This window comes from Diabrotica virgifera, chromosome 6 (assembly GCF_917563875.1).
Source record: "Diabrotica virgifera virgifera chromosome 6, PGI_DIABVI_V3a".
Taxonomy (NCBI): Eukaryota; Metazoa; Arthropoda; class Insecta; order Coleoptera; family Chrysomelidae; genus Diabrotica; species Diabrotica virgifera.
In genome coordinates, this window is record NC_065448.1 from 110,058,740 (window position 1) to 110,086,531 (window position 27,792).

At 34.3% G+C, this 27,792-nt stretch overlaps 1 protein-coding gene across 4 annotated transcripts in view; it reads left to right on the top strand.

Annotated features, from left to right (window-relative positions):
- The window catches only part of LOC114327938 (luciferin 4-monooxygenase-like), a 141,113-nt gene that overhangs the window by 42,025 nt on the left and 71,296 nt on the right, over positions 1-27,792 (top strand). For 3 of the 4 annotated variants that reach the window (XM_028276657.2, XM_028276654.2, XM_050652771.1), the window contains exon 3: positions 15,593-15,793. The exons of the other annotated variant lie outside the window; for it this stretch is intronic. In XM_028276657.2, the coding sequence (XP_028132458.2) occupies positions 15,593-15,793 (201 nt within the window). The remainder of the gene's footprint in view (positions 1-15,592; positions 15,794-27,792) is intronic. 4 annotated transcript variants of the gene reach the window in all.

The window sequence follows — 27,792 nt, forward strand, 5'->3', positions numbered from 1 at the left end:
TAAAAAGTTCTGCATGGCGTAAAAACTAAAATACAACCATCTAATTTTAAATTTTATCAATTTTATAAGAGATATGTCAAAAAATATGAATTTTGCTCAATAGTAAAATATCTTTATTTTTCACAATATCGAAAATTGTTATTATAAAAAGTTATTTAGAAATAAAAACTATGTTTCAGTATGTAATTACATCCTTCTAATTGAAATATTCTGAACTATAAAGGTAGGTACTCACTTTTGCTCTAAATTTACCTTTTTTGACATACCTCGTATAAAATTGTTAATATTTGTTATAAGATGGTTATATTTTAGGTTTTAGACCACCTAGAACTGTTTATTAGGAATCACTTTTTTTCGTAAAATTAATAATAAAATAGTTATCAGAATTGAAATAACTAAAAATAATGTTAGTTATCCATAATTTTTCAAAAAAATTTTTTTTTTCAATTTGAAGGATGTAATTGCATAGTAGAATATAGTTTTTAATTCCAAACAACTTTTCATAATAGCAATTTTTAATATTGTGAAACATAAAGCTACTTTACTCTTGAGTGAAATTCAAACTTTTTGACATACCTGGTACAATATTCATAAAATTTGATATCTGATGGTTGAATCTCGGGTTTTGGACCATGCAGAGCTTTTTATGAAGAATAACTTTTTTTCGTAAAATTAATAATAAAAAAGTTTTCCATATGGATACAACTTACAGGGACATACTGTATAACCATACATGTCCAATTGTATAACAAATTTTTTTAGTTTTTTCAGTATTTGTAGGGATTACCCTAACATTCATCTCAGCTGTCCTGAGATGCATCTTTAAGCATTTAATGTACCCGAGCCAATTTTAAGTTTTAGGGCCCTGACCCTAACTACAAATAAAAAACTAAAGTGCGAATTTTGTCATGCAGTTTGTTATTTGAGACGAACTTTTTCAAATATCTTTTTCCGATATCTCTAACACCCAGCAAAATATCTAAAATTTAGTCTGTTTGTGGAGTCACAGTAGGCTGCGATAAAAATTTAAATTTTAGCTGCATACTGTGCAAAACTTTTTTCCAATAAATATACAAAGTTCTGAATCTATTTATTTCGCTGTGGCATAATTATGTAATTTACTGTTTTCTTTGGGACAATTTAAAATAATTTCATTTTTCAATAACGGCTCCCGACGTTGAAGTCGAAACGTCAATAAATTACTTTCAAACTAAAATTGTGACTTTATTTTCCAAAGAAACAGTAAATTTGTTACAATTTGTCCTGCTGTACTACTTCTCTTAACTAACGTACCAATTATTGATGAAATATGTTCAGGAAATCGCTCCTGTTGAATAACTGTAGCGGTGTTTAGTTTATTGATAGGTTTGTAAATTTCCACGAATATTATTGTTCTTCTAACTATCGATGGGTATAATGACTGGAAAAATATCAATAGGACAGTTAGGACCCATTTTTATATTATACAGGGTGCGCCAAACCTCTGGTCTTCGTTGATTACGGCTAAACTATGAGATATACAAAAAAATGTTTATAACAAAACTAATGTGTATCAAAGAGGTCTATAATTTAAAATTATTTTCAATTATACAGGGTGAGTCAGAACGACGGTATGAACCAAAGTTGTATTTTTTTAAATGGAACACCCTATATATTAAATCATTTTTGAATATATTATTTAAAAATATGAAAAATTTGTAAAAGGTCTTATACGTCTAAAGTTAATAATTTTCGAAATATTTACATTTTTATTGAGAAAAATGGTAATATTTATAGGGTTGTGGATTATCTTTCCAAGGAAATAAAAATTTGGGTGATAGGTCAAAGTTTTTAAAATATAGTGTTATTTTTAAATAATTTAATATTTTTTACTTTTAGCCATAAAATATACAGTGTGATCACTATTTGCAAATACAAAATTTTCTCATTTTTTTTAAACGGGACACCCTGTATATTACTTTTGCGTTTTGTAGTAAATATTACAACCTTTCTTTTGGTATAAGGTTGTATGTACCTAGCATGTTTCGTTTTGTAGATATTTAAAAAAAAACTATAGATTTTACGTGTTTGCGGATTTTTTATTTAAAAATTTTTTGCAAAAAAAATAATTATAATCTGGTTTTAGAAACATACACTAAAATATAAAATATGAAGATAAAAACGTAATTAAAGATTAAAATAAATCGTATGCTAGTACAATTCATTGAATTTAATAACTTTAAATTATTTTACAAAAAATATTTTACCATATTAATGAATGCATAAATTAGTTACTAAATTAAATAAACAACCAAATTTTAAATCAACCGTAGTAATTTTTCTACTACAGCAACTTTCCTGTACCAAATTAATTGTTAGTTAAATTGTATTTAGTTAAACTTTTAATTTACCTTTTAAATTTAGTTACATACATCTTGAGAATATAAAAATTATTATAAAGTATGCTTTGAAACAAATGAATGTTAAATGTATCATCCAAATTATTTATTAATATAAATAGTATTTACTGGTGTCACAAAAACTGGGAATACTTTTGTAGTTGAAATTTTTGTAACAATTTTTTTTTATTTTAAATTTTAATTTTTTAACCGAAACATTTTTGGATATGACATTTGTTTTGGGCGAAACCATTAGAAATTATTACCAGATTTTGTGACACGAGTAGGCAGGTACATAGATACTATTTATTTCTTAATATACTTCCATAACGTTCATTTGTTTCAAAGCATACTTTATACGTTCTCAAGATGTAGGTAAATTAAAAAGTTATTAACTGATCTTACTCGTAAATACAATATAACTAACAATTAATTTGGTATAGGAAAGTTGCTGCGGTAGAAGAATTACTAGGATTGATTTAAAATTTGGTTGTTTATTTAATTTAGTAACTAATTTATGTATTCATTAATATGGTAAAATATTTTTTGTAAAATAATTTAAAGTTATTAAATTCAAATGAATTGTACTAGCATACGATTTATTTTAATCTTTAATTACGTTTTAATTTTCATATTTTATATTTTAGTGTATGTTTCTAAAACCAGATTATAATTATTTTTTTTGCAAAAAAATTTTTAAATAAATAATCCGCAAAAACGTAAAATCTATAGTTTTTTTTTTAAATATCTACAAAACGAAACATGCTAGGTACATACAACCTTATACCAAAAGAAAGGTTGTAATATTTACTACCAAACGCAAAACTAATATACAGGGTGCCCCATTTAAAAAAAATGAGAAAATTTTGTATTTGCAAATAGTGATCACACTGTATATTTTATGGCTAAAAGTAAAAAATATTAAATTATTTAAAAATAACACTATATTTTAAAAACTTTAACCTATCACCTAAATTTTTATTTCCTTGGAAACATAATCCACAACCCTATAAATATTACCATTTTTCTCAATAAAAATGTAAATATTTCGAAAATTATTAACTTTAGGCCTATAAGACCTTATACAAATTTTTCATATTTTTAAATAATATATTCAAAAATGATTTAATATACATGGTGTTCCATTTCAAAAAATACAACTTTGGTTCATACCGTCATTCTGACTCACTCTGTATAATTGAAAATAATTTTAAATTATAGACCTCTTTGATACACATTAGTTTCGTTAAACATTTTTTTGTATATCTCATAGTTTAGCCGTAATCAAAGAAGACCAGAGGTTTGGCGCACCCTGTATAATTTTTTCCTGGCATCATATCGAACACAATTAAACATCGATTTATTCCGGTGTTTTTAGTTCTTAATGCCCTGTTCTAATACACTTTTGACATTTTTCTACACATTCCGCATGCTGGTCAACTGTGCTATAGAAAAATTAAATAGCTTTGGCGAGTTACTCTGCTGTAATTGATAGTAACGGTGCATTTCTCAGGAGCAATATAACCAAATTGTCGTTTAGCCATTAACTTTTCATTCTATCTAACATTATGGTAGGGGAGCCTAAGCGGTGGATTTTTGCAGTTACTCGAGCGCATCAGATTATTACACGGGAAGAAACCTTGTACCCTGAAAATGTATTTGTATCATATATTGGCTCTTAATGCAAGGGAGTTCGTTAAGGGGGAGCCGAAAATAATCCAATCTTAGAAAAACTTGAAATCGTCAGATTAAGATAAGGTAAGTTAACTACATGCAAAACAGTGTATATATAAAAAATCTGCGAATATTTCGCGACATGAATGACAGATCGCAAAACTAAAAAATATGTACTCAATATTTTTTAAAAATCTTGTTAAACCAAAAGAAGTACCAGTTAAAAAGATATGGGAAATGAAGGTGCAGAGGAAAAGAAGTAGAGGAAGACCGAGAGAGACATGGAACGGAGTGATGGCAAGGATTCTTGAAAAAAAAGGAATATTATGGAATGAAGCAAAAGCGATGGCACAGGACAGGAAGCAATGGAAGAGATTTGTGCACTGTTAACAGAGCACACGTTAATACCTACACCCGGGAGGGTAGAAGGTCTAAAGATCATATATATATTTTTTAAAAATCTATTGAATGATAAAAAACACGACTTCCCACGGAGAGGGGTGGGGGGTAAATTTAATATTTTAAATACGAATCCCGCGACATGTCGCGAAATGAACATCTGATCGAAAAACTGAAAAATACACTTATTCAATATTTTTGAAAAATCTATCAAATGGCACAAAACACGACCCCCACGGAGGTGGGGTGGGGGGTTACTTTAAAACCTTAAATGGGAGTCCCCATTTTTATTGCATATTTGGATTCCTTACGTAAAAATAAGTAATTTTTATTTGAGACATTTTTCGAATTATGGATAGATGGCGCTATAATCTAAAAAAAAACGGTTGTTGGAAATGGAAAATTAAATTAAAAATGGAAAGTCCCCACTAAAATGGAAAAGTTTACTTAACTTTTTTTGGTTTTAGGACCTACACTTCACAACCCAATAGGTCCCCAAAGCGCTCGAGTGACTGCACATTTAGCATAGGTACTTTGCTCCCCTACCATTATTACTGTTCCATTTTTTCAGTTAGGTTAGTTGTAGCTTCCTCCGTGGTTGCCTTCTGCTGCAAATCAATATTGGGTTTAAATTTTTGAAAATATTTTCCGGACATTTTAGACAATTTATATACAACATTGATGTCATATTTTGCAAACATTTTCAACATTTGTTCGGAGAATTCATTAACGTATGGTAGGGGTATGTAGTATTTGTTAGAGCTGGTTACATTACTATTGTTAATGTTAGGTATAATTTGGGTACGCTTTGGATTGGTATTGGCATTAGCTTGATTTTTGACAATGCAACTTTTATTTAAATTAGACGGTTGTAAAATTCTGGTGAATAATTTTGTTTTTCTAAAATTTATTTAACTTTATTCAGCTTTTCGGAATGGTATCGTATGCTAGATAGCTTAATTATTGCTCTCTCTATAAGATTTAGATATCTTCCAGGCCAAACATCTTCTGTAAACCAGATGATAAAAGTCAGTTATGGTTATTATATTTGAAACTAAAATCAAGAAAATTTATTTTATTGTTTTTTTATTCACAGGAAAATTGAATTAGCCCATGTGGTGAGACCGCTCCCGTCTGAAAAAATTTCTGATTCGGTTTCTTTGTGGATTCCTATTCAAAAATGTCCCCTTTAAACAAATCTGTAGGATGCCGGGCGGAATTTTTGGGCAGAAATTGTTTAAACAATTTTTTTAAACAAATACAAAAGATCACCTTTTTGACCCGAACCATATTTTTTTGGTTTTTTGGGTCATTCTAAACAAGAAAGGTATCTTGTGATTTTTGTCAAAAATTGATAGTTTTTGAGTATAGGCGATTTAAAATCGTAAAAATGCTAAAATACGCATTTTCAATACTTAAAAACTCATATTGAAATTAGTATTTGTGAGGTTGCAAAGTACTTAAATTCTAGTTTAAACATTCATTTTTAAGATTCTGCAGAATGATCGGGTCTAACCTCAATTTACACCGTTGTTATTTAATTGTTAATTATTATTATGCGTGTCCATCCGATTGTTTTTGCCGGTGCGGCGTGCACTATTTTCAAAATTCTCCTGTTCTTCTCCGAAAAATATATTTTTTAGATTCTTTCGGACATTCTAAATAAAATAGGTTTCTTGTCATTTTTCTCAAAAGTTAACAGTTTTAAAGTTATAAGCGATTTAAAATCCGACAATGCGTATTTTCGAATTTTTCGAATTTTAAATCGCTTTTAACTTTAAAACTGTTAACTTTTTCGAAAAATAACAAAACACATATTTTATTTAGAATGTTCAAAAGAATCTAAAAAATATATTTTAAGGAGAGAATAGGAGATTTTTAAAACAGAACGGGCGGCGGTCTAAATTAAGGTTAGACCCGATAGTATGATACAAATGATCCAAAAAATGGCATAACCCAGACATCCAAAGTGAAAGTTATCCTCCAACACCAAATTGTTCTATATGGTCCACATAATGTGCAGAAAAAAGGCACACAATTTTAAGCGTCGGGTTTGGGGAGGAGAGGGGGAGAAATCGGTAAATTAGTAGTTTTTTAGGTTTTCCGTCAATATTTATAAAACTATACAGTTTAGCATGAATAATCTTTTATAAAAAATGTTCTATATTAAATTTCAAATAAAAAAGGTCCTATGCATAATTATTCTAAAATAAACGGTTCCAAAGTTACGGAGGTATAATAGTATATTTGGTCAAAAAAAGGCCTAACCCAGACATCCAAAGTAGAAGTTTTCCTCCGACACCAAATTGTTCTACATGGTCCACACATTGTTCAGTAAAAAGTTACACCATTTTAAGTGTCCGGTTTGGGGGGAGATGTCGGTAAATTGGTAGTTTTTTTTACGGTTGTCGTCAAAATTTCTAAAACTATGCTTTAGCGTATACAGTGTTTCATACAAAAATATTCTACATAAAATTTAAAACAAAAAAGGTGCTATACATAATTGTTATAAAATCAACGGCTCCAGAGTTTCGGAGGGTGAAAAGTGAAGGTTTTCGATACTTTTTAAATTTTCTGGGCAATTTATAATGTTATTACTGCTAAAAGAAATTTTCTTTAACAGGATTGTGTTTTGTAAATAAAATTTGCCATTTCAGTGGCCCATTGGTACGTTAGTGTTAAGCCCTTGAATAAACGTCAACCTGAACTTTCTATGGACAATGTCGCATGAATATATTTTCAACTGAAATAGCAAATTTTATTTACAAAACACACTCCTGTTAAAGAAAATTTCTTTCATCAGTAATAATATTATAAATTGACCAGAAAATGTAAAAAGTATTGAAATCCTCCAATTTTCACCCTCAATATCTCTGGAAGCGTTGATTTTATAACAATTATGTATAGGACCTTTTTGGTTTTAAATTTTATGTAGAACATTTTTGTATAGAACATTGTTTACGCTAAAGCATAGTTTTAGAAATATTGACGAAAAACCTAAAAAGCTACTATTTTACCGACTTCTCCCCCATCTCGCCCCCCCCAAACCGGACGCTCAAAATGGTGTAACTTTTTACTGAACAATGTGTGGACCATATAGAACAATTTGGCGTTGGAGGAAAACTTTTACTTTGGATGTCTGGGTTAGGCCTTTTTTGGACCAACTATACTATACTACCTCCGTAACTTTGGAACTGTTCATTTTAGAAGGATTATGCATAGGACCTTTTTTATTTCAAATTTAATGTAGAACATTCTTGTATAGAAGGTTGAACATGCTAAACCGCATAGTTTTAGAACTATTAAAAAACGTAAAAAACTACGAATTTACCAATTTCTCCCCCTCTCCCTACAAACCCGACGCTCAAAATGGTGTGACTTTTTTCTGAACATTATGTGGACCGTATAGAACAATTTGGTGTTGGAGGATAACTTTCAATTTGGATGTCTGGGTTTGGGTCTAGTTATATCATACTACGATAACTCTTCACAATCTTGAAAATGAATGTTTAGGCTTCAATTTAAGTACTTGGTAACCTCAAAAATACTAATTTAAATATGAGTTTTTAAGCCTTAAAAATGCGTATTTTCTCATTTTTCAGATATTAAATCGCCTATAACTCGAAAACTATCAATTTTTGAGAAAAATCACAAGATACCTTTCTTGTTTAGAATAACCCAGAAAACCTAAAAAAATATTTTTCTGGCCAAAAAGGGTGATATTTTGTATTTGTTTAAAAACATTGTTTAAACAATCTCTGCCCAAAAATTCCGCCCGGCACCCTTCAGTGTCATTCAGTGCCTTCAGTGTCAGTTTAACGGGGACATTTTTGAATAGGCATCCACAGTGTTGGATTAATCAACAGGCAAAGTAGGCAGTTGCCTAGGGGACTCGCCCCCAAAGGGGGCCTCGCAGGGCCCAAAATGAAAAAATAATAATTAGATTTAAATAAAGATTATAAATCATATTATGTTGAAAAATTCAAATATCCCGCAATACCATAAAATTGATGGTGGACGTATAAAACTACATTACAAAGCATACTTTTGTTCACATAGAAAGCCTAAGTTGTGAGAATGCAACTGCCTATCAGTCTGCACGGTTTCTTAGAAAAGTAGTTTCTTAGAAAATAGCAAGAGCAACAAATAAGTCGGTGCCCCTCGCTACGCTCTCCTTCATTACCCATGCCTTTCGCTACATGCCAGGCAAATACAATGGTCTCCAGCAGTGGGAGCATGCAAAATAGAATTCTATTTTAGTGACGTCACGTTGCCTAGCAACCGTTGATTCTCCCATTGTGAAATTCGATTTTGTGACGTCAGTAAAATAGATTTCTATTTTGCGTACTCTCACCCCAGGCTCACATATCTAAGATTAACAACCTTTTAATTTAAAATCAATTTACATTTTTTGTGCCGCACACTCGCTGTAGTCGGGGTAAGTGCTGCTAAAAGTTGCGTTGGACTCGTTGGAGCAGTATCGTATTTTGGCTTTGTTCAGTCCGTATACAACATTTTTTCAGCCTCTACCCAACGTTGGGAAGCTACGATCAAATGCTTAAATGAAACTCAACTAAGCGATCCCATTCGCCACGATCTAAACCTTGGCCTTAAAAGAACAAGCAGCACTAGATGGACTACAAGGGCTGATGCAACCAGAGATTTGTCTAAAGGTTACAACGCCTTTAAATCTGCTCTTCATACTCTTGCTAAAGACCCTAATCAGAAAGCTGAAACAGTTCGTGAGATTAAGTGTTTGTTGAAAGCAATGTCAAAACAGAAACATTCATAATGAATGAGTTTTGGGCAACAAGAACTCATCAACGCTGTCAGTAAATCATTACAGAGAGAAGAGATTAAACTTGAAACTGCAGTTCAGCTTCTAAAATTACTTTTGGAGTTCTTAAAATCCCAAAGAGATAATTTTGCTTTCTACGAGCAGAAGGTCTGCGACCTACAGTACTCTGAATATACCGACGAGAGTAAACAAACGCGAGCAAGAAAACTACATTTTGGTGATGCTAATTCCAATGAAGTTTTTCTACAAGGTGGAGAAAAGTTAAAGATTGAAACAAATCTACCAATTTCGGATAAGCTAATTATTGAGCTGAGTCGTCAGTTGACAGCGTACGAGTCAGTAACTCAGTATTTGGTGTTTTGTGTGATTTTCCAAAACTGAGTGATACTCAAACAAAGGAGTGTGCTTCAAAACTACATGAAACCTATACTAATGAAATTGAACCTGAAATTTAAGATGAACTACTGCAGATCAAATATTTTATAGTCCATCTTCAGGATTTGTAGCGAAAACAATTAATTCCTGCTTCATAGTCTCTTTGGGTTATTTTTATGAGAACATTTTATATTCGAATCGAAGTTTCGAAATTTGTCAGTAGCTTGTAAGATTGATCTGTTTATCTTACGCTAATTATTACAAATGCAACAGACGAACGGTCATTTTCAAAAATTAAAATTATTAAAAACTCTCACCGTTAGACAGTGGCACAAAATAGACTTGCATTTCCCTCAATTATGGCTATGTGCTCGAAAATTTGAAAGTAGAAGATATTTTAATAGTATAGTATATTTAATCCAAAAGATGGCATAACCCAGACATCCAAAGTGAAAGTTATCCTTCAACACCAAATTGTTCTATATGGTCCACACAATGTCCAGAAAAAAGTCACACCATTTTGAGCGTCGGGTTTGGGGGGGAGAGGGGGGAGAAATCGGAAAATTCGTAGTTTTTTACGTTTTTCGTCAATATTTCTAAAACTATGCGGTTTAGCATGAACAACCTTCTATACAAAATTGTTGTACATTAAATTTGAAATAAAAAAGGCCCTATGCATAATCTTTCTAAAATGAATGGTTCCAAAGTTACGGAGTTACGGAGACAATATAACTGGTCCAAAAAATGGCCTATCCCAAACAGCCAAAGTAAAAGTTTTCCTCCAACACCAAATTATTCTGTATGGTCCACATATTGTTCAGTAAAAAGTTACACCATTTTGAGCGTCCGGTTTGGGGAGGAGATGAGGGAGAAGTCGGTAAATTAATAGTTTTTTTTACGTTTTTCGTTAATATTTCTAAAACTATGCTTTAGCGTAAACAATGTTATATACAGAAATATTCTACATGAAATTTAAAACAAAAAATCTTGTATACATAATTGTTATAACATCAACGGTTCCAGAGTTACGGAGGGTGAAACGTCGAGGTTTTCGATACTTTTTATATTTTTTGGGCAATGTATGGTATAACTATAGCAAAAACCCAGACATCCAAAGTGAAAGTTATCCTCCAACACCAAATTGTTCTATATGGTCCACATAATGTTCAGAAAAAAGTCACACCATTTTGAGCGTCGGGTTTGGGGGGGAGAGGGGGGAGAAATCGGTGAACATAAAAAGTATCGAAAACCTCCACTTTTCACCCTCCGTAACTCTGGAACCGTTGATTTTGTAACAATTATGTATAGAACCTTTTTTGTTTTAAATTTTATGTAGAACATTTTTCTATAGAACATTCTTTACGCTAAAGCACAGTTTTAGAAATATTGACGAAAAACGTAAAAAAACTACTAATTTACCGACTTCTCCCCCATCTCCCCCCCAAACCGAACGCTCAAAATGGTGTAACTTTTTACTAAACAGTATGTGGACCATATAGAACAATTTGGTGTTAAAGGAAAACTTTTACTTTGGATGTCTGGGTTACGCCTTTTTTTGGACCAATTATACTATACTACCTCCGTAACTTTGAAACCGTTCATTTTAGAAGGGTTATGCATAGGGCCTTTTTTATTTCAAATTTAATGTAGAACCATTTTGTATAGAAGGTTGTTCATGCTAAAGCGCATAGTTTTAGAAATATTGACGAAAAACGTAAAAAACTACGAATTTACAGATTTCTCCCCCCTCTCCCCCCCAAACCCGACGCTCAAAATGGTGTGACTTTTTTCTGAACATTATGTGGACCATATAGAACAATTTGGTGTTGGAGGATAACTTTCACTTTGAATGTCTGGGTTTGGGTCTAACTATACCATACTATAAGTAGTTTTGTCTCTATGAAACTCAGAAAAGTTGCTTTATAATAATTATAAGACTTTGAAAACTCAAACTATATTTAATCCAAAATTATTTATACTTATATATAGTTATGTAATAAGTAATAGTACATTATTCAACGAGCATGTAATGATGGGTATTACTCACGATGATGAAGTATGCGACACGAGCCGAAGGCGAGTTATTCATAAAAGTGAGTAATAGCCATTACACGTTAGTAGAATACTATGCTTTTTCTAAACCCTTCTTTTTTTTTCATTATTAGAAAAATTATTATACTTTAAAATGAATCGTTCGTTTATCGACAACTATGACTAAAAAAAACTAAAATAATTTTTTATTGCCAAATTTAATCAAAATTATATAAATAGTTTCTTGGCTATTTCTTTTTTTTTATTTCTTTAAGCAACACGTTTTACAAAATGAAACAAAAATTGTAAGTTTAAATCTACAAAATGTCCACTAATATTAATATGTCAAAGATATGCCGCTCGGAGATGGAAGGGTTATCAGGGGGTCTTGGAGGGAAAAGATAAAAGTTTCTTGAGTGGCCTCCTAGCTTGGGTTGTCTAGGGGCCTCAAGATTCTTAATCCGGGACTGGAAATCATCAAATTTTTTCAGACGGGAGCGGTCTCACCACAAGGACTTATAATGACATTATGGAAGTTATTGAACATTTGAAGATTATAATCGATTTCATGATCCGAAATTCGGAGTAAGCAGTCATCGACATATAGTTTGTAGAAATGTATATTGTACTTTAATTTAGAGACGACGGTTGTCTAATATTTTCATGACTAAGTTTGTTATTTTTGTGCTGTTATAGGTGAAGCACCAGTGCTTGCTAGTCTATAGTTTCCCTGTTATCTGATCCGACAATAAGAAAGTAAATAGGTACTATGGACGGAGCACTGATTGAATATTTGTTTGTCTTTGTCCGTCTGACTAGGTCCTTTCGTTCAGACCTCTCTTATGCCCTTGTCCTCCATTGTTTTACACTCATAGATTTTTCAGGTCGTCTTCAACGTCATTTAAATTATACTCGTCTTAGCCTTGCTTTTGTGTGTCTTCCTATCGACTTCCATTGTAATATTTCTTTGTATTGTTTTTGTATCTTCTTGTCTCTACATGTCTCTGACATGACAGTCTTTAACTTTTCACAAATATTACAGTATCCCCGAAGTACCCTTCATTTAATTTATTAATTTCATCGTTTCTCCTGATTCTATATGTGCCGTCCTCATTTTGCACAGGGCATATAACTTTCCTCAGTATCTTTCGAATGTCTTGAGTTGGGCTTCATATTCTTTGTCATTACTCATATTTCACAATCATCGGTTATACTATGGGTCTAATTATTGTTCTGTAAATAGTCATTTTGGTTCTTTTGTATAATAATTTCGATGCCATCAATCTTTTATTAGCACAGCATATAGGACTCTCACTGGAAATACGTGAATTAATTTCGATCCTTACGGAATTATCTTGAATGATTTCTGCGCCCAGATATGTGAAGGCATCCACACGTTCGATGGTATAGTTGTCTATTGCGATATTCTTTTTATTCTCAGGTGTTTATTTGACGGTCATGTACTTCATTTTTGTTTCATTTATTTTCAGCCCTCTTTTTCGGGCTTCAAGATCAATTTCCTTGCACGGTTCCATTAGCCGTAAACTAGTCAGTGGAAGCACTAGTGGAAGAACTAGATTGAACAGCATGATTGATAGTGCGTCTTCCTGTCTCACTACCACATTGATGTCAAATAGTGGAGTCAGTTCTCCATCTACTGCGGTTTTTGAACCCTGCAATGCCATTTTTCTTTTGTTTCTTGAGGTGTTTTGTTTCTTTTCAAACTATCAAAAGCTTGTTTAAAGTCTACATCCGTATAGATGATACCAGACATAATTTTATATACTACATTCATCAATGTAATTGGCCTATAATTCTGACATTCCCTCTTATCAAAATTTTTTTATTTTGGCTATGTAAGGCTTCACATTGTTTCATTATGCTGTACTCGTTTTTACGATTGGTAGGTTGCTAACCTTGCCAATCACCCTCCACATTTTATCCGGGCTTGGGACCGGCTATCAAACCGGCATACTTATGTTTCATGGACCTTAAGAAGGCATTTGACAGGATAAAATTAAAGGATGTTATCTATTTATTGTACGGAAGAGAGGTACCTCTAGGAATAATAATTAAAACGATCGAAAATATCTACCAGAACAACACAATAAAAGTAAAAGTAGATAAAGAACTAACTGACCCAATTGTAGCTGGCAATGTGATAAGACAGGAAGACTCCCTGAGTCCTCTATTGTTAAACCTGATCATGGATAAAATAATAAAAAAGTAAGAACAAAAAAGAATACCAAATGGGAGAAAAACAACTTAAAATAATTTGCTATGCAGACGACGCAATACTAATCTCTCAAAGTGAAGATGATTTAGAACGTATGATACAACCGCTAGAAAATTTAACATGTTAATTTCCCCAAAAAAGACTAAATGCATGGTTACAACAGCAAATCTAATAAGGTGTAAATTAGAGCTGGAGGGTCAGAAAATATACTAGGGTCATGTAGTTTAAATATCTAGGGCTCACACTATCTAGCTACGAAAAGCTCGAAACAAAAGTGAAAGATCAGGTGAATAAAGCAAACAGAGCCGCAGGTTGTCTGAATGAAACAATATGGAGAAATAAAAATATCGGAAGAGAAGTGAAAGGCAGAATTTACAAAACAGTCATCAGACCAATAATGACATACGCGGCAGAAACACGACCTGATACAGACAGGACAAAAAAAAAATGCTAGAAACAGCAGAGATGAAAACACTTCGAAAAAATCGATGGTAGGACACTGTGGGATAGAGCTAGAAGTGCAGACATACGACGAAGATGCAAGGTGGACAACATTAATGACTGGGTGAAAAACAGAAGAGTAGAATGGAACGGCCACATAAGCCGAATAACAACAAATAGAGTAGTAAGGACGGCGAGAGACGGTTACCCAATAGCAAAACGATCAGTGGGAAGACCACGAAATAGATGGAATGACAACTTACTGGAGGTACATTTAAAAACAGGCAGTCATGTCTACACAAAAAGAAAAAGAAGAAAGACTATAATTGCCCATTCCTCCGGTATTTGCTTCTTGGCCCATATTACTGTTATTAGCTTATAAATTTTTCCCCAGAGTTCGGATCCTCCATGTTTAAATAATTTTTCCGAAATTTGTTGCTTAAGTTTTTTAGAAGTATTATTTCAATATACCTTTCCTATCAGTAGTTCCTGTGTTTGCATATCGTCAATTTTGGTCTAAACGACTTTGTGCTTTCTTTTATTCTCTTCTAGAATTTTCTGCTTTCGTGTCTGTTGTTATACTCTAGGATTTCTTGTACTTGTTTTGTCAAAGCCTCTCTTTTTTCCTTCTGCATATTCTAGTCACTTGTATCCTCTTTTCGGTATAAATTTCTCTGCTATTTCTTGGGTTTCTGTGAAGTTGGCTAAGTCTAATTTGCCATCTCTCTTCTCTCTTCTACTGAAACTCTGCATTCATCGCCATACAATTCGGCATTTCTTTGTCTTTTGGCTTTTCCAACAGTTTTCTTTTTTTTTATTGTCTCCATTCTTCCTGTGCAGTCTCCTTCCTCTCTGGTTCCGTTGACTTTTAATTGAAGAGCATTTTGATATTTTTAATTCTTTGTTGGGTTTTTGAATACCTACTTCACAATTCACACTCCCACAATTTTCATATTTTCACCGGGAACTCCGTTATTATTGAGTGCCTAACACAAAATATCTCGAGGAACTCTTATCATAATATGCTTTCTCGAGGTCAGTGAATACCAGATGTTTGCTTCTTTATGAACTTGAGGAACTCCCTTATTTATTATTTTGGTAACCATTGCTGCAATTGTCTATCTTTATATACTTCGCGTTGAATGCAACGAGGAGTCAAACCCGGAAATCCATAGAAAGCACATTTCCCGCGGAAATTTCAAGTGTGTAACAGTGTATATGAAGTGTATATATATTATATGAAGATGTAATTTTTTTCAGTAATCTTGGCGTCATTATTTCTGGGTGCTATAGTAGCACCACTTGATCCGGAAGCAAGTTATAAAGAAAAGGAATTACTTATCAAAAAATTAAAGCCGAAAATGTGCTTTGTGGATTCACGAACTCTAACGTATGTTCAACGAATACTACATAACAATAAATTGCGTGGAACTGCCATTAACTTTAGTGTAGAGAGCAGTGGTAAGATAATTTTATTCTAAAAAAAAATAATATAGTCGGTTCTCTAACTCAGACACAATTGGCTAGTTATTTTAGTAAGTAATTTTGCCAATTTGGTAAAATTGACAAAAAAATAATTACTAATTAGTCAATAATTACTAAATAGTTAGTAATTTTGCCAGTTTTGGCAAAATTAACCAAAAACAAAAAAATACCTACTAAAATCACTAGTCAGTTTTGTGTCTGAGTTTAGCGAACCGACTATAGTATGATATAGTTGATCCAAAAAATGGTATAACCCAGACATCCAAATTAAAGTTTTCCTCCAACACCAATTTGTTCTATAAGGTCCATATATTGTTCAGTAAAAAGTTACACCATTTTGAGCTTCGAGATTGGGTGGAAGGGGAGGGGAAATGTCGGTAAATTAGTAGTTTTTTACGTCTTTTGTCAATATTTCTAAACCTAAGCGGTTTAGCGTGAACAATATTCTATACCTATACAAAATTTTCTACGCTAAATTTGGAAGGAAATAGATCCTATGCATAATTGTTCTAAAATCAACGGTTTCGGAGATACGGAGGGTGTAAAGTGGAGCTTTTCCATATTTTTAAAATTGTTTGGACAAATTATAATATTATTACTGAAGAAACTATTTTTTTAACAGGATTATGTTTTCTAAATATTTTTTGTTTTCTATCTAATTTGCTATTTTATTAGCCGGTGATATGCTACTGATAAGCCCTTGAAGGAACGTCAACTCACCAAGAGGCTTCTACAGGGCTAGGCCATATAAATCTCTGGTACAAAGAAACCCAATCTGAACTTTCTATGGATAAGTCGCATGAATATCTTTCCAACAATAAAATTTTCTTTTCAAATTTAATGTAAAACAATTTTGTATAGAATATTGTTCACGCAAAATCGCTTAGGTTTAGAAATATTGACGAAAAACGTAAAAAACTACTAATTTGCCGACTTCTCCCCTACATCTCCCCCCAAACCCGACGCTCAAAAACTTTTTACTGAACAGTGTGTGGACCATATAGAACAATTTGGTGTTGAAGGCAAACTTTTATTTTTTATGACCGGGTTAGGCCTTTTTTTGGACCAATTATACTATACTACCTACGTAATTTTGGAACCGTTCGTTTTAGAAGGATTATACATAGGACCTTTTTTGTTTAAAATTCAATATAGAGCATTTTTGTATAGAACATTATTTACGCTAAACCGCATAGTTTTAGAAATATTGACGAGAAACGTAAAAAACTCCTAATTTGCCGACTTCTCCCCCACCTCTCCCCCAAACTCGACTCTCAAAATGGTGTAACTTTTTGCTGAACAATATGTGGATTATATAGAACAATTTGGTGTTGAAGGATAACTTTCACTTTGGATGTCTGAGTTTGGGTCTAGTTCTCTAGTTCTACCATACTATAAAAGGAAACTCCCAGTAGTTGGCTGTATACCATGGTTTAAACAAACTTATAATGAAGTAAACAACTTCTAATGTATAATGGTATATTTTTTTTCTTCTCTAGGTGCCGTCTCCGCTTCGAAGGTTGGCAATCATCAGAGCGGATTTTACTTTTGAGACCGCGGCTTTAAATAATTCGTTGTTAATACATCCAAACTATCTCCTAAGGTTCTTTAGCCATGAGTTACGTCTCCTCCTTATGGCCCGTTTTCCTGGATATTTTTTTTAAACAATTTAAAATTATCCAAATGGATTACAAATCTTCAGAACGTTTTCTACCCAGTCGAAGCATTATGAATGAAACATCCTGATAGTAGTTGAAACTAGCCACATTTTTGGTTATTAAAACCTTGAATGTCCGACTGGTAAATATATTATTTGACAAATAATGACATGCTTTCGAAGTCAGTTAAGTATGATATAATGCCCTAGGGCAATATTTTGAAAAATAGCAGGCTAGGGCATTAAATTTAAATAACTAGTTAAATACTGTCAAGTTGACAAACAACCTAATAGTCCATGTGGTGAGACCGCTCCCGTCTGGAAAAATTTCTGATTCGGTTTCTTTGTGGATTCCTGTTCAAAAATGTCCCCTTTAAACAAATATGAAGGGTGCCGGGCGAAATTTTTGGGCAGAAATTGTTTAAAAACAATTTTTTTAAACAAATACAAAAGGTCACGTTTTTCTTTGCTCCATAACATATATTTTTAAGTTTCGTGGGTCATTCTAAACAAGAAAGGCATCTTGTAAATTTTCTCAAAAATTGATAGTTTTCGAGTTATAAGCGATTTAAAATCTGAAAAATGCGAAAATACGCATTTTCGAGGCTTAAAAACTCATATTTAAATTAGTATTTTTGAGGTTGCCATTCACTTAGTTTGAAGTTTAAACATTCAGCTTCAAGATTCTGAAGAGTGATCGCGTCTAACCTTAATTTAAAATGTTGTTTTTTAATTGTTAAATATGCATGTCCATCCGATTTTTTTGGCGGTGCGGCGAGCTTTATTCCAAAAATCTCCTATTTTCCTCCGAAAAATATTTTTTATATATTATTTGGGACATTGTAAATCAAAAAAGTTTCTTGAGATTTTTCTCAAAAGTTAATAGTTTTAAAGTTATAAGCGATTTAAAAGCCGAAAATATGTTTTTTTGTCATTTTTCGGATTTTAAATCGCTTATAACTTTAACACTATTAACTTTTGATAAAAATGTCAGGGAACTTATTTTATTTAGAATATCCCAAAGAATCTAGAAAAAATATTTTTCGGAGGAAAATAGGAGATTATTGAAATAAAACGCGCCACACCGGCAAAAAATCGGATAAACACGCATATTTAACAATTAAAACACAGCGGTATAAATTAAAGTTAGACAAGATCACTCTTCAGAATCTTGAAGCTGAATGTTTAACCTTCAAATTCAGTATCTGGAAACCTCAAAACTACTAATTTAAATATGAGTTTTTAAGCCTCAAAAATGCGTATTTTCGCATTTTTCAGATTTTAAATCGCTTATCACTCGAAAACTATCAATTTTTGAGAAAAATTACAAGATACCTTTCATGTTTAGAATGACCCAAAAAATCTAAAAATATATACTTCAGAGCAAAAGAACGTGATCTTTTGTATTTGTTTAAAAAAATTGTTTAAACAATTTCTGCCCAAAAATTCCGCCCGGCACCCTTCAGATTTGTTTAAAGGGGACATTTTTGAATGGACTATAAGTAAAACTATGGTTACCACAATTACGTTACGACTATTGTTGGTAAATGTACTTATTATTTGAAAACTAATTAATTCAAAATTCATTCAAATTTTTTGCATATAAAGACTAATTTAGTTGGATATTAAACGCTGAAGGCACCAGGGTATTATAGATAATAACCTTGGTACCTTAATAACTATAAATGCATAGTCACATTAATAAATTGTAAAATTAAGATGGCACGAGATCGACGTTAAACGGAACATTTAAGAGCAAATACATGTCCCTGCCCGAAAAATGGACAGTTAGTTCGATGAGTGATACAAACCCTTTGTTTTATAGTGTTATAGTGACTGTAGGTGTAATTATTGAATTATTTCGTAATCATTTTGTACACATGTATTTTGTACACAATAGAAAATGTCGTTAGAACCGTCGTCAGTTTGGCAATGTCGTCGCGTCTATTTGTTCAGTAGAAATCTATCATTCGAATTAATGTTGCCCAAAATCGGTCTTGGTTTTGCAGTCTTGGTCTTGTTCTTACATTTTCGCAAGACCAAGACCAAGACTCACCGTGCAAGATTTGAGCAAGAACAAGACCAACCCTGCGAAACTCTTGCGTCTTGCAGTTATGACCGAGTGTCGTTTTAGGGAGTATAGTAGTTCTTAGTATATGCTTAGATACATCGAGACTCTATTAGACGCAAAAAAATATGTAACAAAAATTTGGAAAATTGGACTTATGCGCATTACGAACAATACCATAAAATAAGCATACATAGCGGATCAAAATATCCATTAAAATAATACTTGACATATCTGAGGCGTATAAATACTCAGAGGTCATAAGTATACAATGTAAAAATAAAACACTTGGTACATTATTTCCCAGCAGTAAACATTTTAAAAATATGTCATCTTAGCTTAGCTGATAAAAAATATAATACCACAAATCTTATCGGCCCAAATTATTTTATAGACTAAACATCCTTTGTGCTAAAACTTGCTGAAAAAGCCCGCCTATTTTCAACTAACTATCAAACAACAATCTATTTCTATTAACATAATGAACAATAAGTTTCTTTCTTTGATATGCAATTATTCTTTCGGTGTTTATCACACCGACACTTGTCGCGTTGTTAATCACGAAACATTATTATATTACCTTTTCGGTTTGCTATCTTTGATAAAGAAATTCTAACTCATCAGTATTTAATTATTAATCGCGTAGTAGAACACAAACACAAAATTGATAATTTATATTTCATTGTCACTTTCGCATTTTAAACTTAAAGATAAAGTCCTACTCTATTTTCATGTTTTTTAAATTACTTTAAACATTGTAGTATTAGTGTTATTCAAAAGTAATGAGGCAAATTAATAACAGACAATTCTGGCTACCCTGTAAACAAAATACCGAAATATTTAAAGTAACGAAGTAACGGTAGAGTATTGGACTAGGGAAAGTAATAATTCCCTACTTAGGGTATTGGATAATAACGAGTATAAAAAATTGTATTATTTTGTATTAATTCTTGGTCAAAAAATTAATATAAAGATAAATTATATACACATTATATACCTAACAGTAATGTCAAAGCAATTACGTACTGTTCTGTAATTTAATTTGTATTGCATTTTATTTTTGCATTTTATTTTATTGTGTAACTCTTTTATTCCATTTTATATAAGGTGAGGGTTGATCAATCCTTTTCTAGAGAGATGGTGTTCTTTGAAATACAGTCAACTTTATATCATTAATTTGGTCTTTGTATTTTAACTTAGTTTCAGCACATGTAGGCGTATTAAAAATGCAAACGTTTATTAAGAAACAGACTGACTTCCGTAGGCTATGGTACTACTCTGTTACAGTGCACATATTCTAAAGGTGCCGGTGGAATGGCCTCTGAGCGCAGTATTATAATCGGTGTATGAGAGAGAAAGTATTCGAAATAATAAAATAACAGATAATATCAAATTTGTTACTATTTCATTGTTTCGAATACTTTCTTTCTCATACACCGACTATAATACTGCGAATAGAGGCCATCGCCCACCCGCACCTTCAGAATATGTGCACTGTATGTTGTTCTAAGATCTATAGTAACGCTTATATTAATAAATATCAATAGGCTAATGGGTAACTGCGAGACTTGCAAGACTCTTGCTGCAAGAACAAGACCAGGTGTATTGGCGCAAGACCAAGACCAAGACTGTCTAAGTCTCGTCTTGGTCTTGCATTTGGGCAATATTAATTCGAATAGTTAAGTAATAGTTGAAAGACTGATAAGTTTGTACACACTTCAATGAATGAAGGAAGTGACAATATAGTATGTCAAAGTGTGTAAACAATGTATTTCTTTAGCTGAGCGCTTTCGACATAAACGTCATCATCGCAGCTAATGGTCAATTAGTAAAAAGTACCGCTACATTGAGGCATATGCATGAGCATCTTAAGAATATAAATATAAATTTGCATTACAACTTTGCTAAGTACTTTGTCCACTGTACAACCCCAAACAGAAAAAAACAGAAAAAACGGCCACATACACGTTACACAAACACATGAGAAACTTTTATCATGGGTGATACCAACATACCATGATAAAGGTTTTTTATGTGTTTGTGTCACGTCTATGTCTGTATGTGGCCGTTTTTCCTGTTTATTTGCTGTTTGGGGTTGTACGGTGGACAAAGTACTTAGCAAAGTTGTAATGCAAATCCATATTTATATTCTTAAGATGCTGACGCATATGTCTCAATGTAGCGGTACTTTTTATTAACTGATCATTAGCTCAGATGATAACGTTTATGTCGAAAGCCCTCATGTAAAGAAATAAATTATTTACACACTTTGACATACTTACTATATTTTCACTTCCTTCAGTTGTTAAGTAATTGTTGTGTTGCAGCGAGATTTTGGGAGAAATCTTAGAAATATGAGAGTGTGACACTGCCACCGTAGACTTTGAAACTAAAAAACCCGAAATTTTTATACATAGATTAGAATTGCCACAAAAAGCGGTGTGGATACTATTGACCAAATGTGCGCATCATATTCTGTAAAAGGAATAAAACAAATCCCAAATTATGTCGCCGAATCTTTCTAAAGAATTTAAGCTTGAAAAATAAAATAAAAGTACCTACGTATTTCATAAAGAGCTAAAATGCGATATTTTCCTCAGGATACCATATTCAAGGTTTTCTCATCATCATAGTCATAACATCTTAGTAGATGTGTTGTGGTTCATAATTGGGCTTCAGCAGCTCGGACAGTTTGATTGATAATATTTCTCCACTGGTCGCGGTCATCAGTTACATGTATTAGCTCAGTATACTGTTTGTTGAGAAGCTTTTTAGTAATGTCCGCCCATCGCTGTGGAGATCTTCCGCGTTGGCGTTGAGTCTGAGGCCTTCCTTGGACCACCAACCGCTCCATTTTGTGATCACTCCGATGGATATGACCAAAGAACTTTAAAATTCTAGAGTAAACGGTACTGGAGAGACGCTGATCCGGTTTAATTTCATCCAGAACCGAGACATTTGTACGGCGAGCCGTCCATGGAATTCGAAGCAGGCGTCTCCATGTCCACATTTCAAAGGCGTCTATACGTCGTCTATCTGATTCTTTGACTGTCCAGGTCTCGCATGCATAGTAAAATATGGAAAAGACCAGAGTTGAAACGAGTCTCTTTTTGTTTGTCATAGTAATGTGACGATCACGCCAGACCCCGTTTAGTTCACTCATTGCTGCTCTTGCTAGTTGAATGCGTCTTCTAATTTCGGGTTCACAACTGCCTGTGTTGTTAACTAGAGCTCCAAGATATATCATAGATGAGACTACCTCGCATCCCGCAATAGTTTGGGTTTCAGGAAACTGTTGTTGGCGATCAATAACCATGATTTTGGTTTTGTTGTAGTTAACCATGAGTCCAAATTTAGCACTTTCTTCCTCGAGTTTTTTTAATAATTCAATAATTTCTTCTGGAGTAGAGGCTAGAAGTGTAGTGTCGTCTGCGAAACGCAAGTTAGATATCTTAACACCACCTAGGTTTACTCCTCCCTCCCAACCATCCAAGACTCTGCGCATTATGAACTCCGAATAGATGTTAAATAATAAGGGAGATAAAACGCATCCTTGGCGTACTCCCTTCTCCAAAGTGCATTTGTCAGACAGGTATCCGTCCATTCGAATATATGCCAGGTTATCTTGGTACAGTTTGCTAATAAGGTGAGTCAAGTGTTTAGGTACACCCATTGTCGTCAATATGTTCCATAGTTTGTCCCATCTAACATTATCAAAGGCCTTTGTATAATCGACGAAACATATAAATATCGGGATCTGGTATTCTCTGGCTTTTTCTATGATGTTTCTTACATTAAGGATTTGTTCTCTAGTACCTCTGCCCTTTACAAATCCAGCCTGCTCAGGTGCTATTTGCCAACTTATGAAGTTTTCTAGACGCCGTTGCAGTATGTAGAGGATCACCTTACTGGCGTGTGATATTAGAGCTAATAGCCTGTAGTTGTTACAATTATTTGTTGAACCTTTCTTATGAAGAGGTATGATTATGGTCTTTCTCCAATCCTCAGGCCAAACGCCTCTGTGCCATATTTCATTACACAATCGATGTAATATTTTCACTCCACATTCCGGAAGATGCTTCAAGACGTCTGCAGTAATGAGATCATATCCTGCTGCTTTGTTTAACTTAAGTCTTTTTAAAGCGAATTCCACCTCGGAAAAAAGTATGTCAGGTTCAGATTCAAAACTAGTGTGGTGTGTCTCTGTTGAAGGAGAATGGAAAGTGGAGGTCTGGCAGTCAGGTACAAACGGGGTGTCCGCTGGCATCTGGTCCGCATTGGCGTATAAAGACTTACAATACGCCCTCCAAACATCAATAACCTTGTCCAAATCCGTCTGTACATTACCTTCATCATCTTTGATAGAAAACTACACAGTTCCAAAGGAAAAATATACATAAAGTAACCTGGGTGTCAAATGACGGAATCACACGAAACCAGATAGACCACGTGCTCATCGACGGAAGACACTCTAGCAATATCATCGGCGCACATAGTTTAAGGGGAGCAGAAAGTGACTCTGACCATTTCCTGGTCAGAATAAAAATGAGAACAAGGCTAAACACGAGACATCCAAAGCAACGCCAACAAGGAAACAGATGGGACATTTCAAGACTCGATCTACCTGATAATGAACGCCAATATCAGTCACTGATCCAAAATAAATTGCAGACACTGGAAGAAGAAGAAACATCAACACCAGAATTGACCATAGACCAGAAATTGCAAAATATAACAAACGCCATAGAAAGCGCCGCAGCGGAAACTATAGGGAAACAAAAGAATAACAAGAAGAAAAACCAGTGGTTTGACCAGGATTGCGAACAAAGCTTACAGCAGAAAGCAATCAAGAGGCTGGAGTTACTAACGCGACCTACAGAAGAGAACAGGGAAGACTACAACAGAGTAAGGACTCAAACGAGAAGACTTTTGAGAAGAAAAAAGAAACAGTACCTAGAAGCACGAATACAGCAACTTGAGGAGGAACACAGAACCGGTCAGTCTAGACAGTTTTATAGGGACATAAAAACAATGACGGGCAACACGATCAACAGCCCAAGATTTATAAAAGATGATGCAGGACAATTGCTCACAGACGACGAAGAGATAAGCCGCCAATGGAGAAAGTATTTTGAGCAACTCTTAAATACAGAAAACCCCACAACGACAGGGCAACAAAGACAGTACCAGTTAGCCGAACCTGAAATACAAGGGCCCACACTAGCTGAAGTAAAGTCAGCAATTTCGTCCCTAAAAAACCATAAAGCCCCAGGCCCAGACGGCATACAGGCGGAACTACTAAAAAAAGGGGGAGACAAACTACATCTTGAGATATATCATCTTATAAAAGAAGTCTGGGAAAGAGAAAAAATACCGAAACACTGGCATGAAAGCCATATAATACCTATTCACAAGAAGGGAGACAAACAAATATGTCGGAACTATAGAGGAATATCGTTAATTAATACAGCATACAAGATTATATCCATAATACTGTTTAGAAGACTAACTCCATACGCAGAGGAAATAATAGGCGACTACCAAAGCGGATTCAGACCGGGAAGGTCGACTATAGACCAGATCTTCGTCCTACGCCAGGTGTTGGAAAAAAACTGGGAATTCAACCGCGATGTACACCAAATCTTCGTGGACTTCAACAAGCTTACGATTCTGTTAGCAGAGAAGCATTGTGGGAGACTATGGTAGAAATGGGAGTACCTGGAAAACTGGTACGATTAGCAAAGGTGAGCACGGAGAACGCTTCCGCACGAATCAGAATTGGCAGCACCACGTCGGAGGAATTTCTCATTGACACCGGACTTAGACAAGGAGATCCTCTCGCCCCCCTGCTGTTTAACTTCGCACTGGAACATGCAGTAAGGAAAGCTCAGCCACAACTGACAAACGGATTTGCCGCCCAAGGATCAAAAATACTATTAGCCTTTGCGGATGACGTGGACACAATTGCACAATCCACCAGAGATGCAAAAGAAGTTTTCACCATATTCGAGAACGGAGCCAAGGAAGTTGGTCTTAAGGTCAACGAGGACAAGACCAAGTACATGGTGGTTACGAAGAACCCAAGACCAAGGGTTAGACAAAACGTAACAATTAATGAATACAATTTTGAAGCCGTCAAAGAATTTAAGTACCTGGGAGCGATCATAACATCCGAAAATAACTATGAAAAGGACGTGGCAGCCAGGATTATTGCAGGAAAAAGGGCATATTACTCATTAAGGACCCTACTTAAATCAAAAATACTCTCAAGACCAGCAAAAATAAGAGTATATAAGACAATAATTCGTCCCACAATAACGTATGGAAGCGAAACATGGACTCTGAATCAGCGGGAAACAACAAAATTACTGGTACTTGAAAGAAAGATACTGCGGACTATCTATGGGCCTTGCAGAGAAGAGACAACAGGAGAATGGAGAAGAAGACACAATGATGAACTCCAGACAATATACGGAGATGAAAACATAGTACGCTACATTGAATCAAACAGAATACGATGGGCGGGTCACGTACTAAGATCAAGTGACGAAAGACTTCTAAACGCCACATTCTGGGAAAGGCCCGATGGAAAAAGGTCAGTTGGTCGCCCAAGAAAGAGATGGAAGGACGCAGTAGCCAGCGATCTACGCAAAATGGGAGTACAGCAATGGGAAATAGCTGCTCAGGACCGACAACAATGGAGGGAAATAGTAAACGCGGCCAAGACTCACATAGAGTTGTAGAGCCAAATGATGATGATGATGATCTTTGATAGACCAAGATTTCTGTTTGAATTTACGTGTGAGTAGTCTGACTTTATCAAAGAGTTCCTTGGTGTTATTTGTGTCGGCATGTAGTTGAATTTCTCTGCAGATTTTCTCTATATGCTTGTTTTTGTCTCGTCTACAAGCAGCCTGAATAGCTCTAGATAGCTGTCGGTACTGGGAATTCCTGAGAGGGTTCTCGATTCCAGCAATTTTAAGTTTTCTACGTTCTTCAACGAGGTCAAAAGTATCTTCAGATATCCACACTTTTTTTGGTCCGGTTGAGACGGCATTAGACTGTGCCTCGCAGTCAGCCAAGGTCTGTATCAAGGTATTTTTAAAAGATAACCAAATCTTTTCGGAATCATGAGTGGCGATAGTTGGTAAAATATTTTCGAATCTTTCATTACATTGGCTTTTAAATTGTTGTGTATCTTTTATTTTTGATATCCTCTTGTTTCGGATCCTAGCACATGCCTCGAATTTTTGCTTTAGCGTTGCAAAAAGAAGTTGGTGGTCAGAGCCGCAGTCAGCGCTAGGTCGTGTTTTACATTGGCTAATAGATGTTTTCCAGCGATGTTTAATCATTATGTAATCGATTTGATTTCGGTGTCGTCCGCCAGGTGAGATCCAAGTGTACAATCTTCTGGGGTTTAGATTACAAAGATTGCAATGGGCCGGACATGTGATAAGAATGGGAGAGGATAGGCTACCAAAACGAGCACTGAATGCTAGAATGCAAGGAAAGAGACCGGTTGGGAAGCCACGAAAGCGCTGGGAAGACACAGTAAACAGCGACGCACAAGCCCTTTTAGGAGTCCGTGTATGGAGAAGAGCAGCCACAGACAGGCAAGGGTGGAGGCAAAAAATAAAGGAGGCCAAGGCTCAATTTGGGCTGTAGTGCCGTAGAAGAAGAAGAAGAAGAATCTTCTGGGGTGGTGCTTATACATAGAGTTCATTATTGTCAAGTCATTGTCAACGCAGAACTGGATAAGGCGGTCTCCCCTTGAATTACGTTCACCTATTCCATATCTACCCACAATATTTCGTATATGTTCGTCATCCATAGTAACACCGATTTTTGAGTTTAAATCACCCATGATGATAGCGATTTCTTTATTTGGGATATTTTGCAGATATGATTCCAGTTCGTTGAAAAAAGATTCAGTTGTATCATCATCAGCAGTTGAGGTAGGCGCATATACCTGAATCAAATGGACGATATAGAAAGATCCATTTAGTTTTAAGGAAATTATACGATCACTGATAGCTTGATATCCCAGTATTAAGGAGAAAGAGATTTTGAAACCCAAAAGCCAACACCATTGATACTTTTGTTAGTGTTGCCTGAAAAGCACATGAAATGTCCCAAATTAGTTATGTAGTGCCCCTCGTTACGGAAGTGAAGTTCAGAGAGCCCGGCCACAGAGATATTGGTTCGTTCCAGTTCCTTCTCCAGAATAGCTTGTTTGCCCGGTTGTAAAAG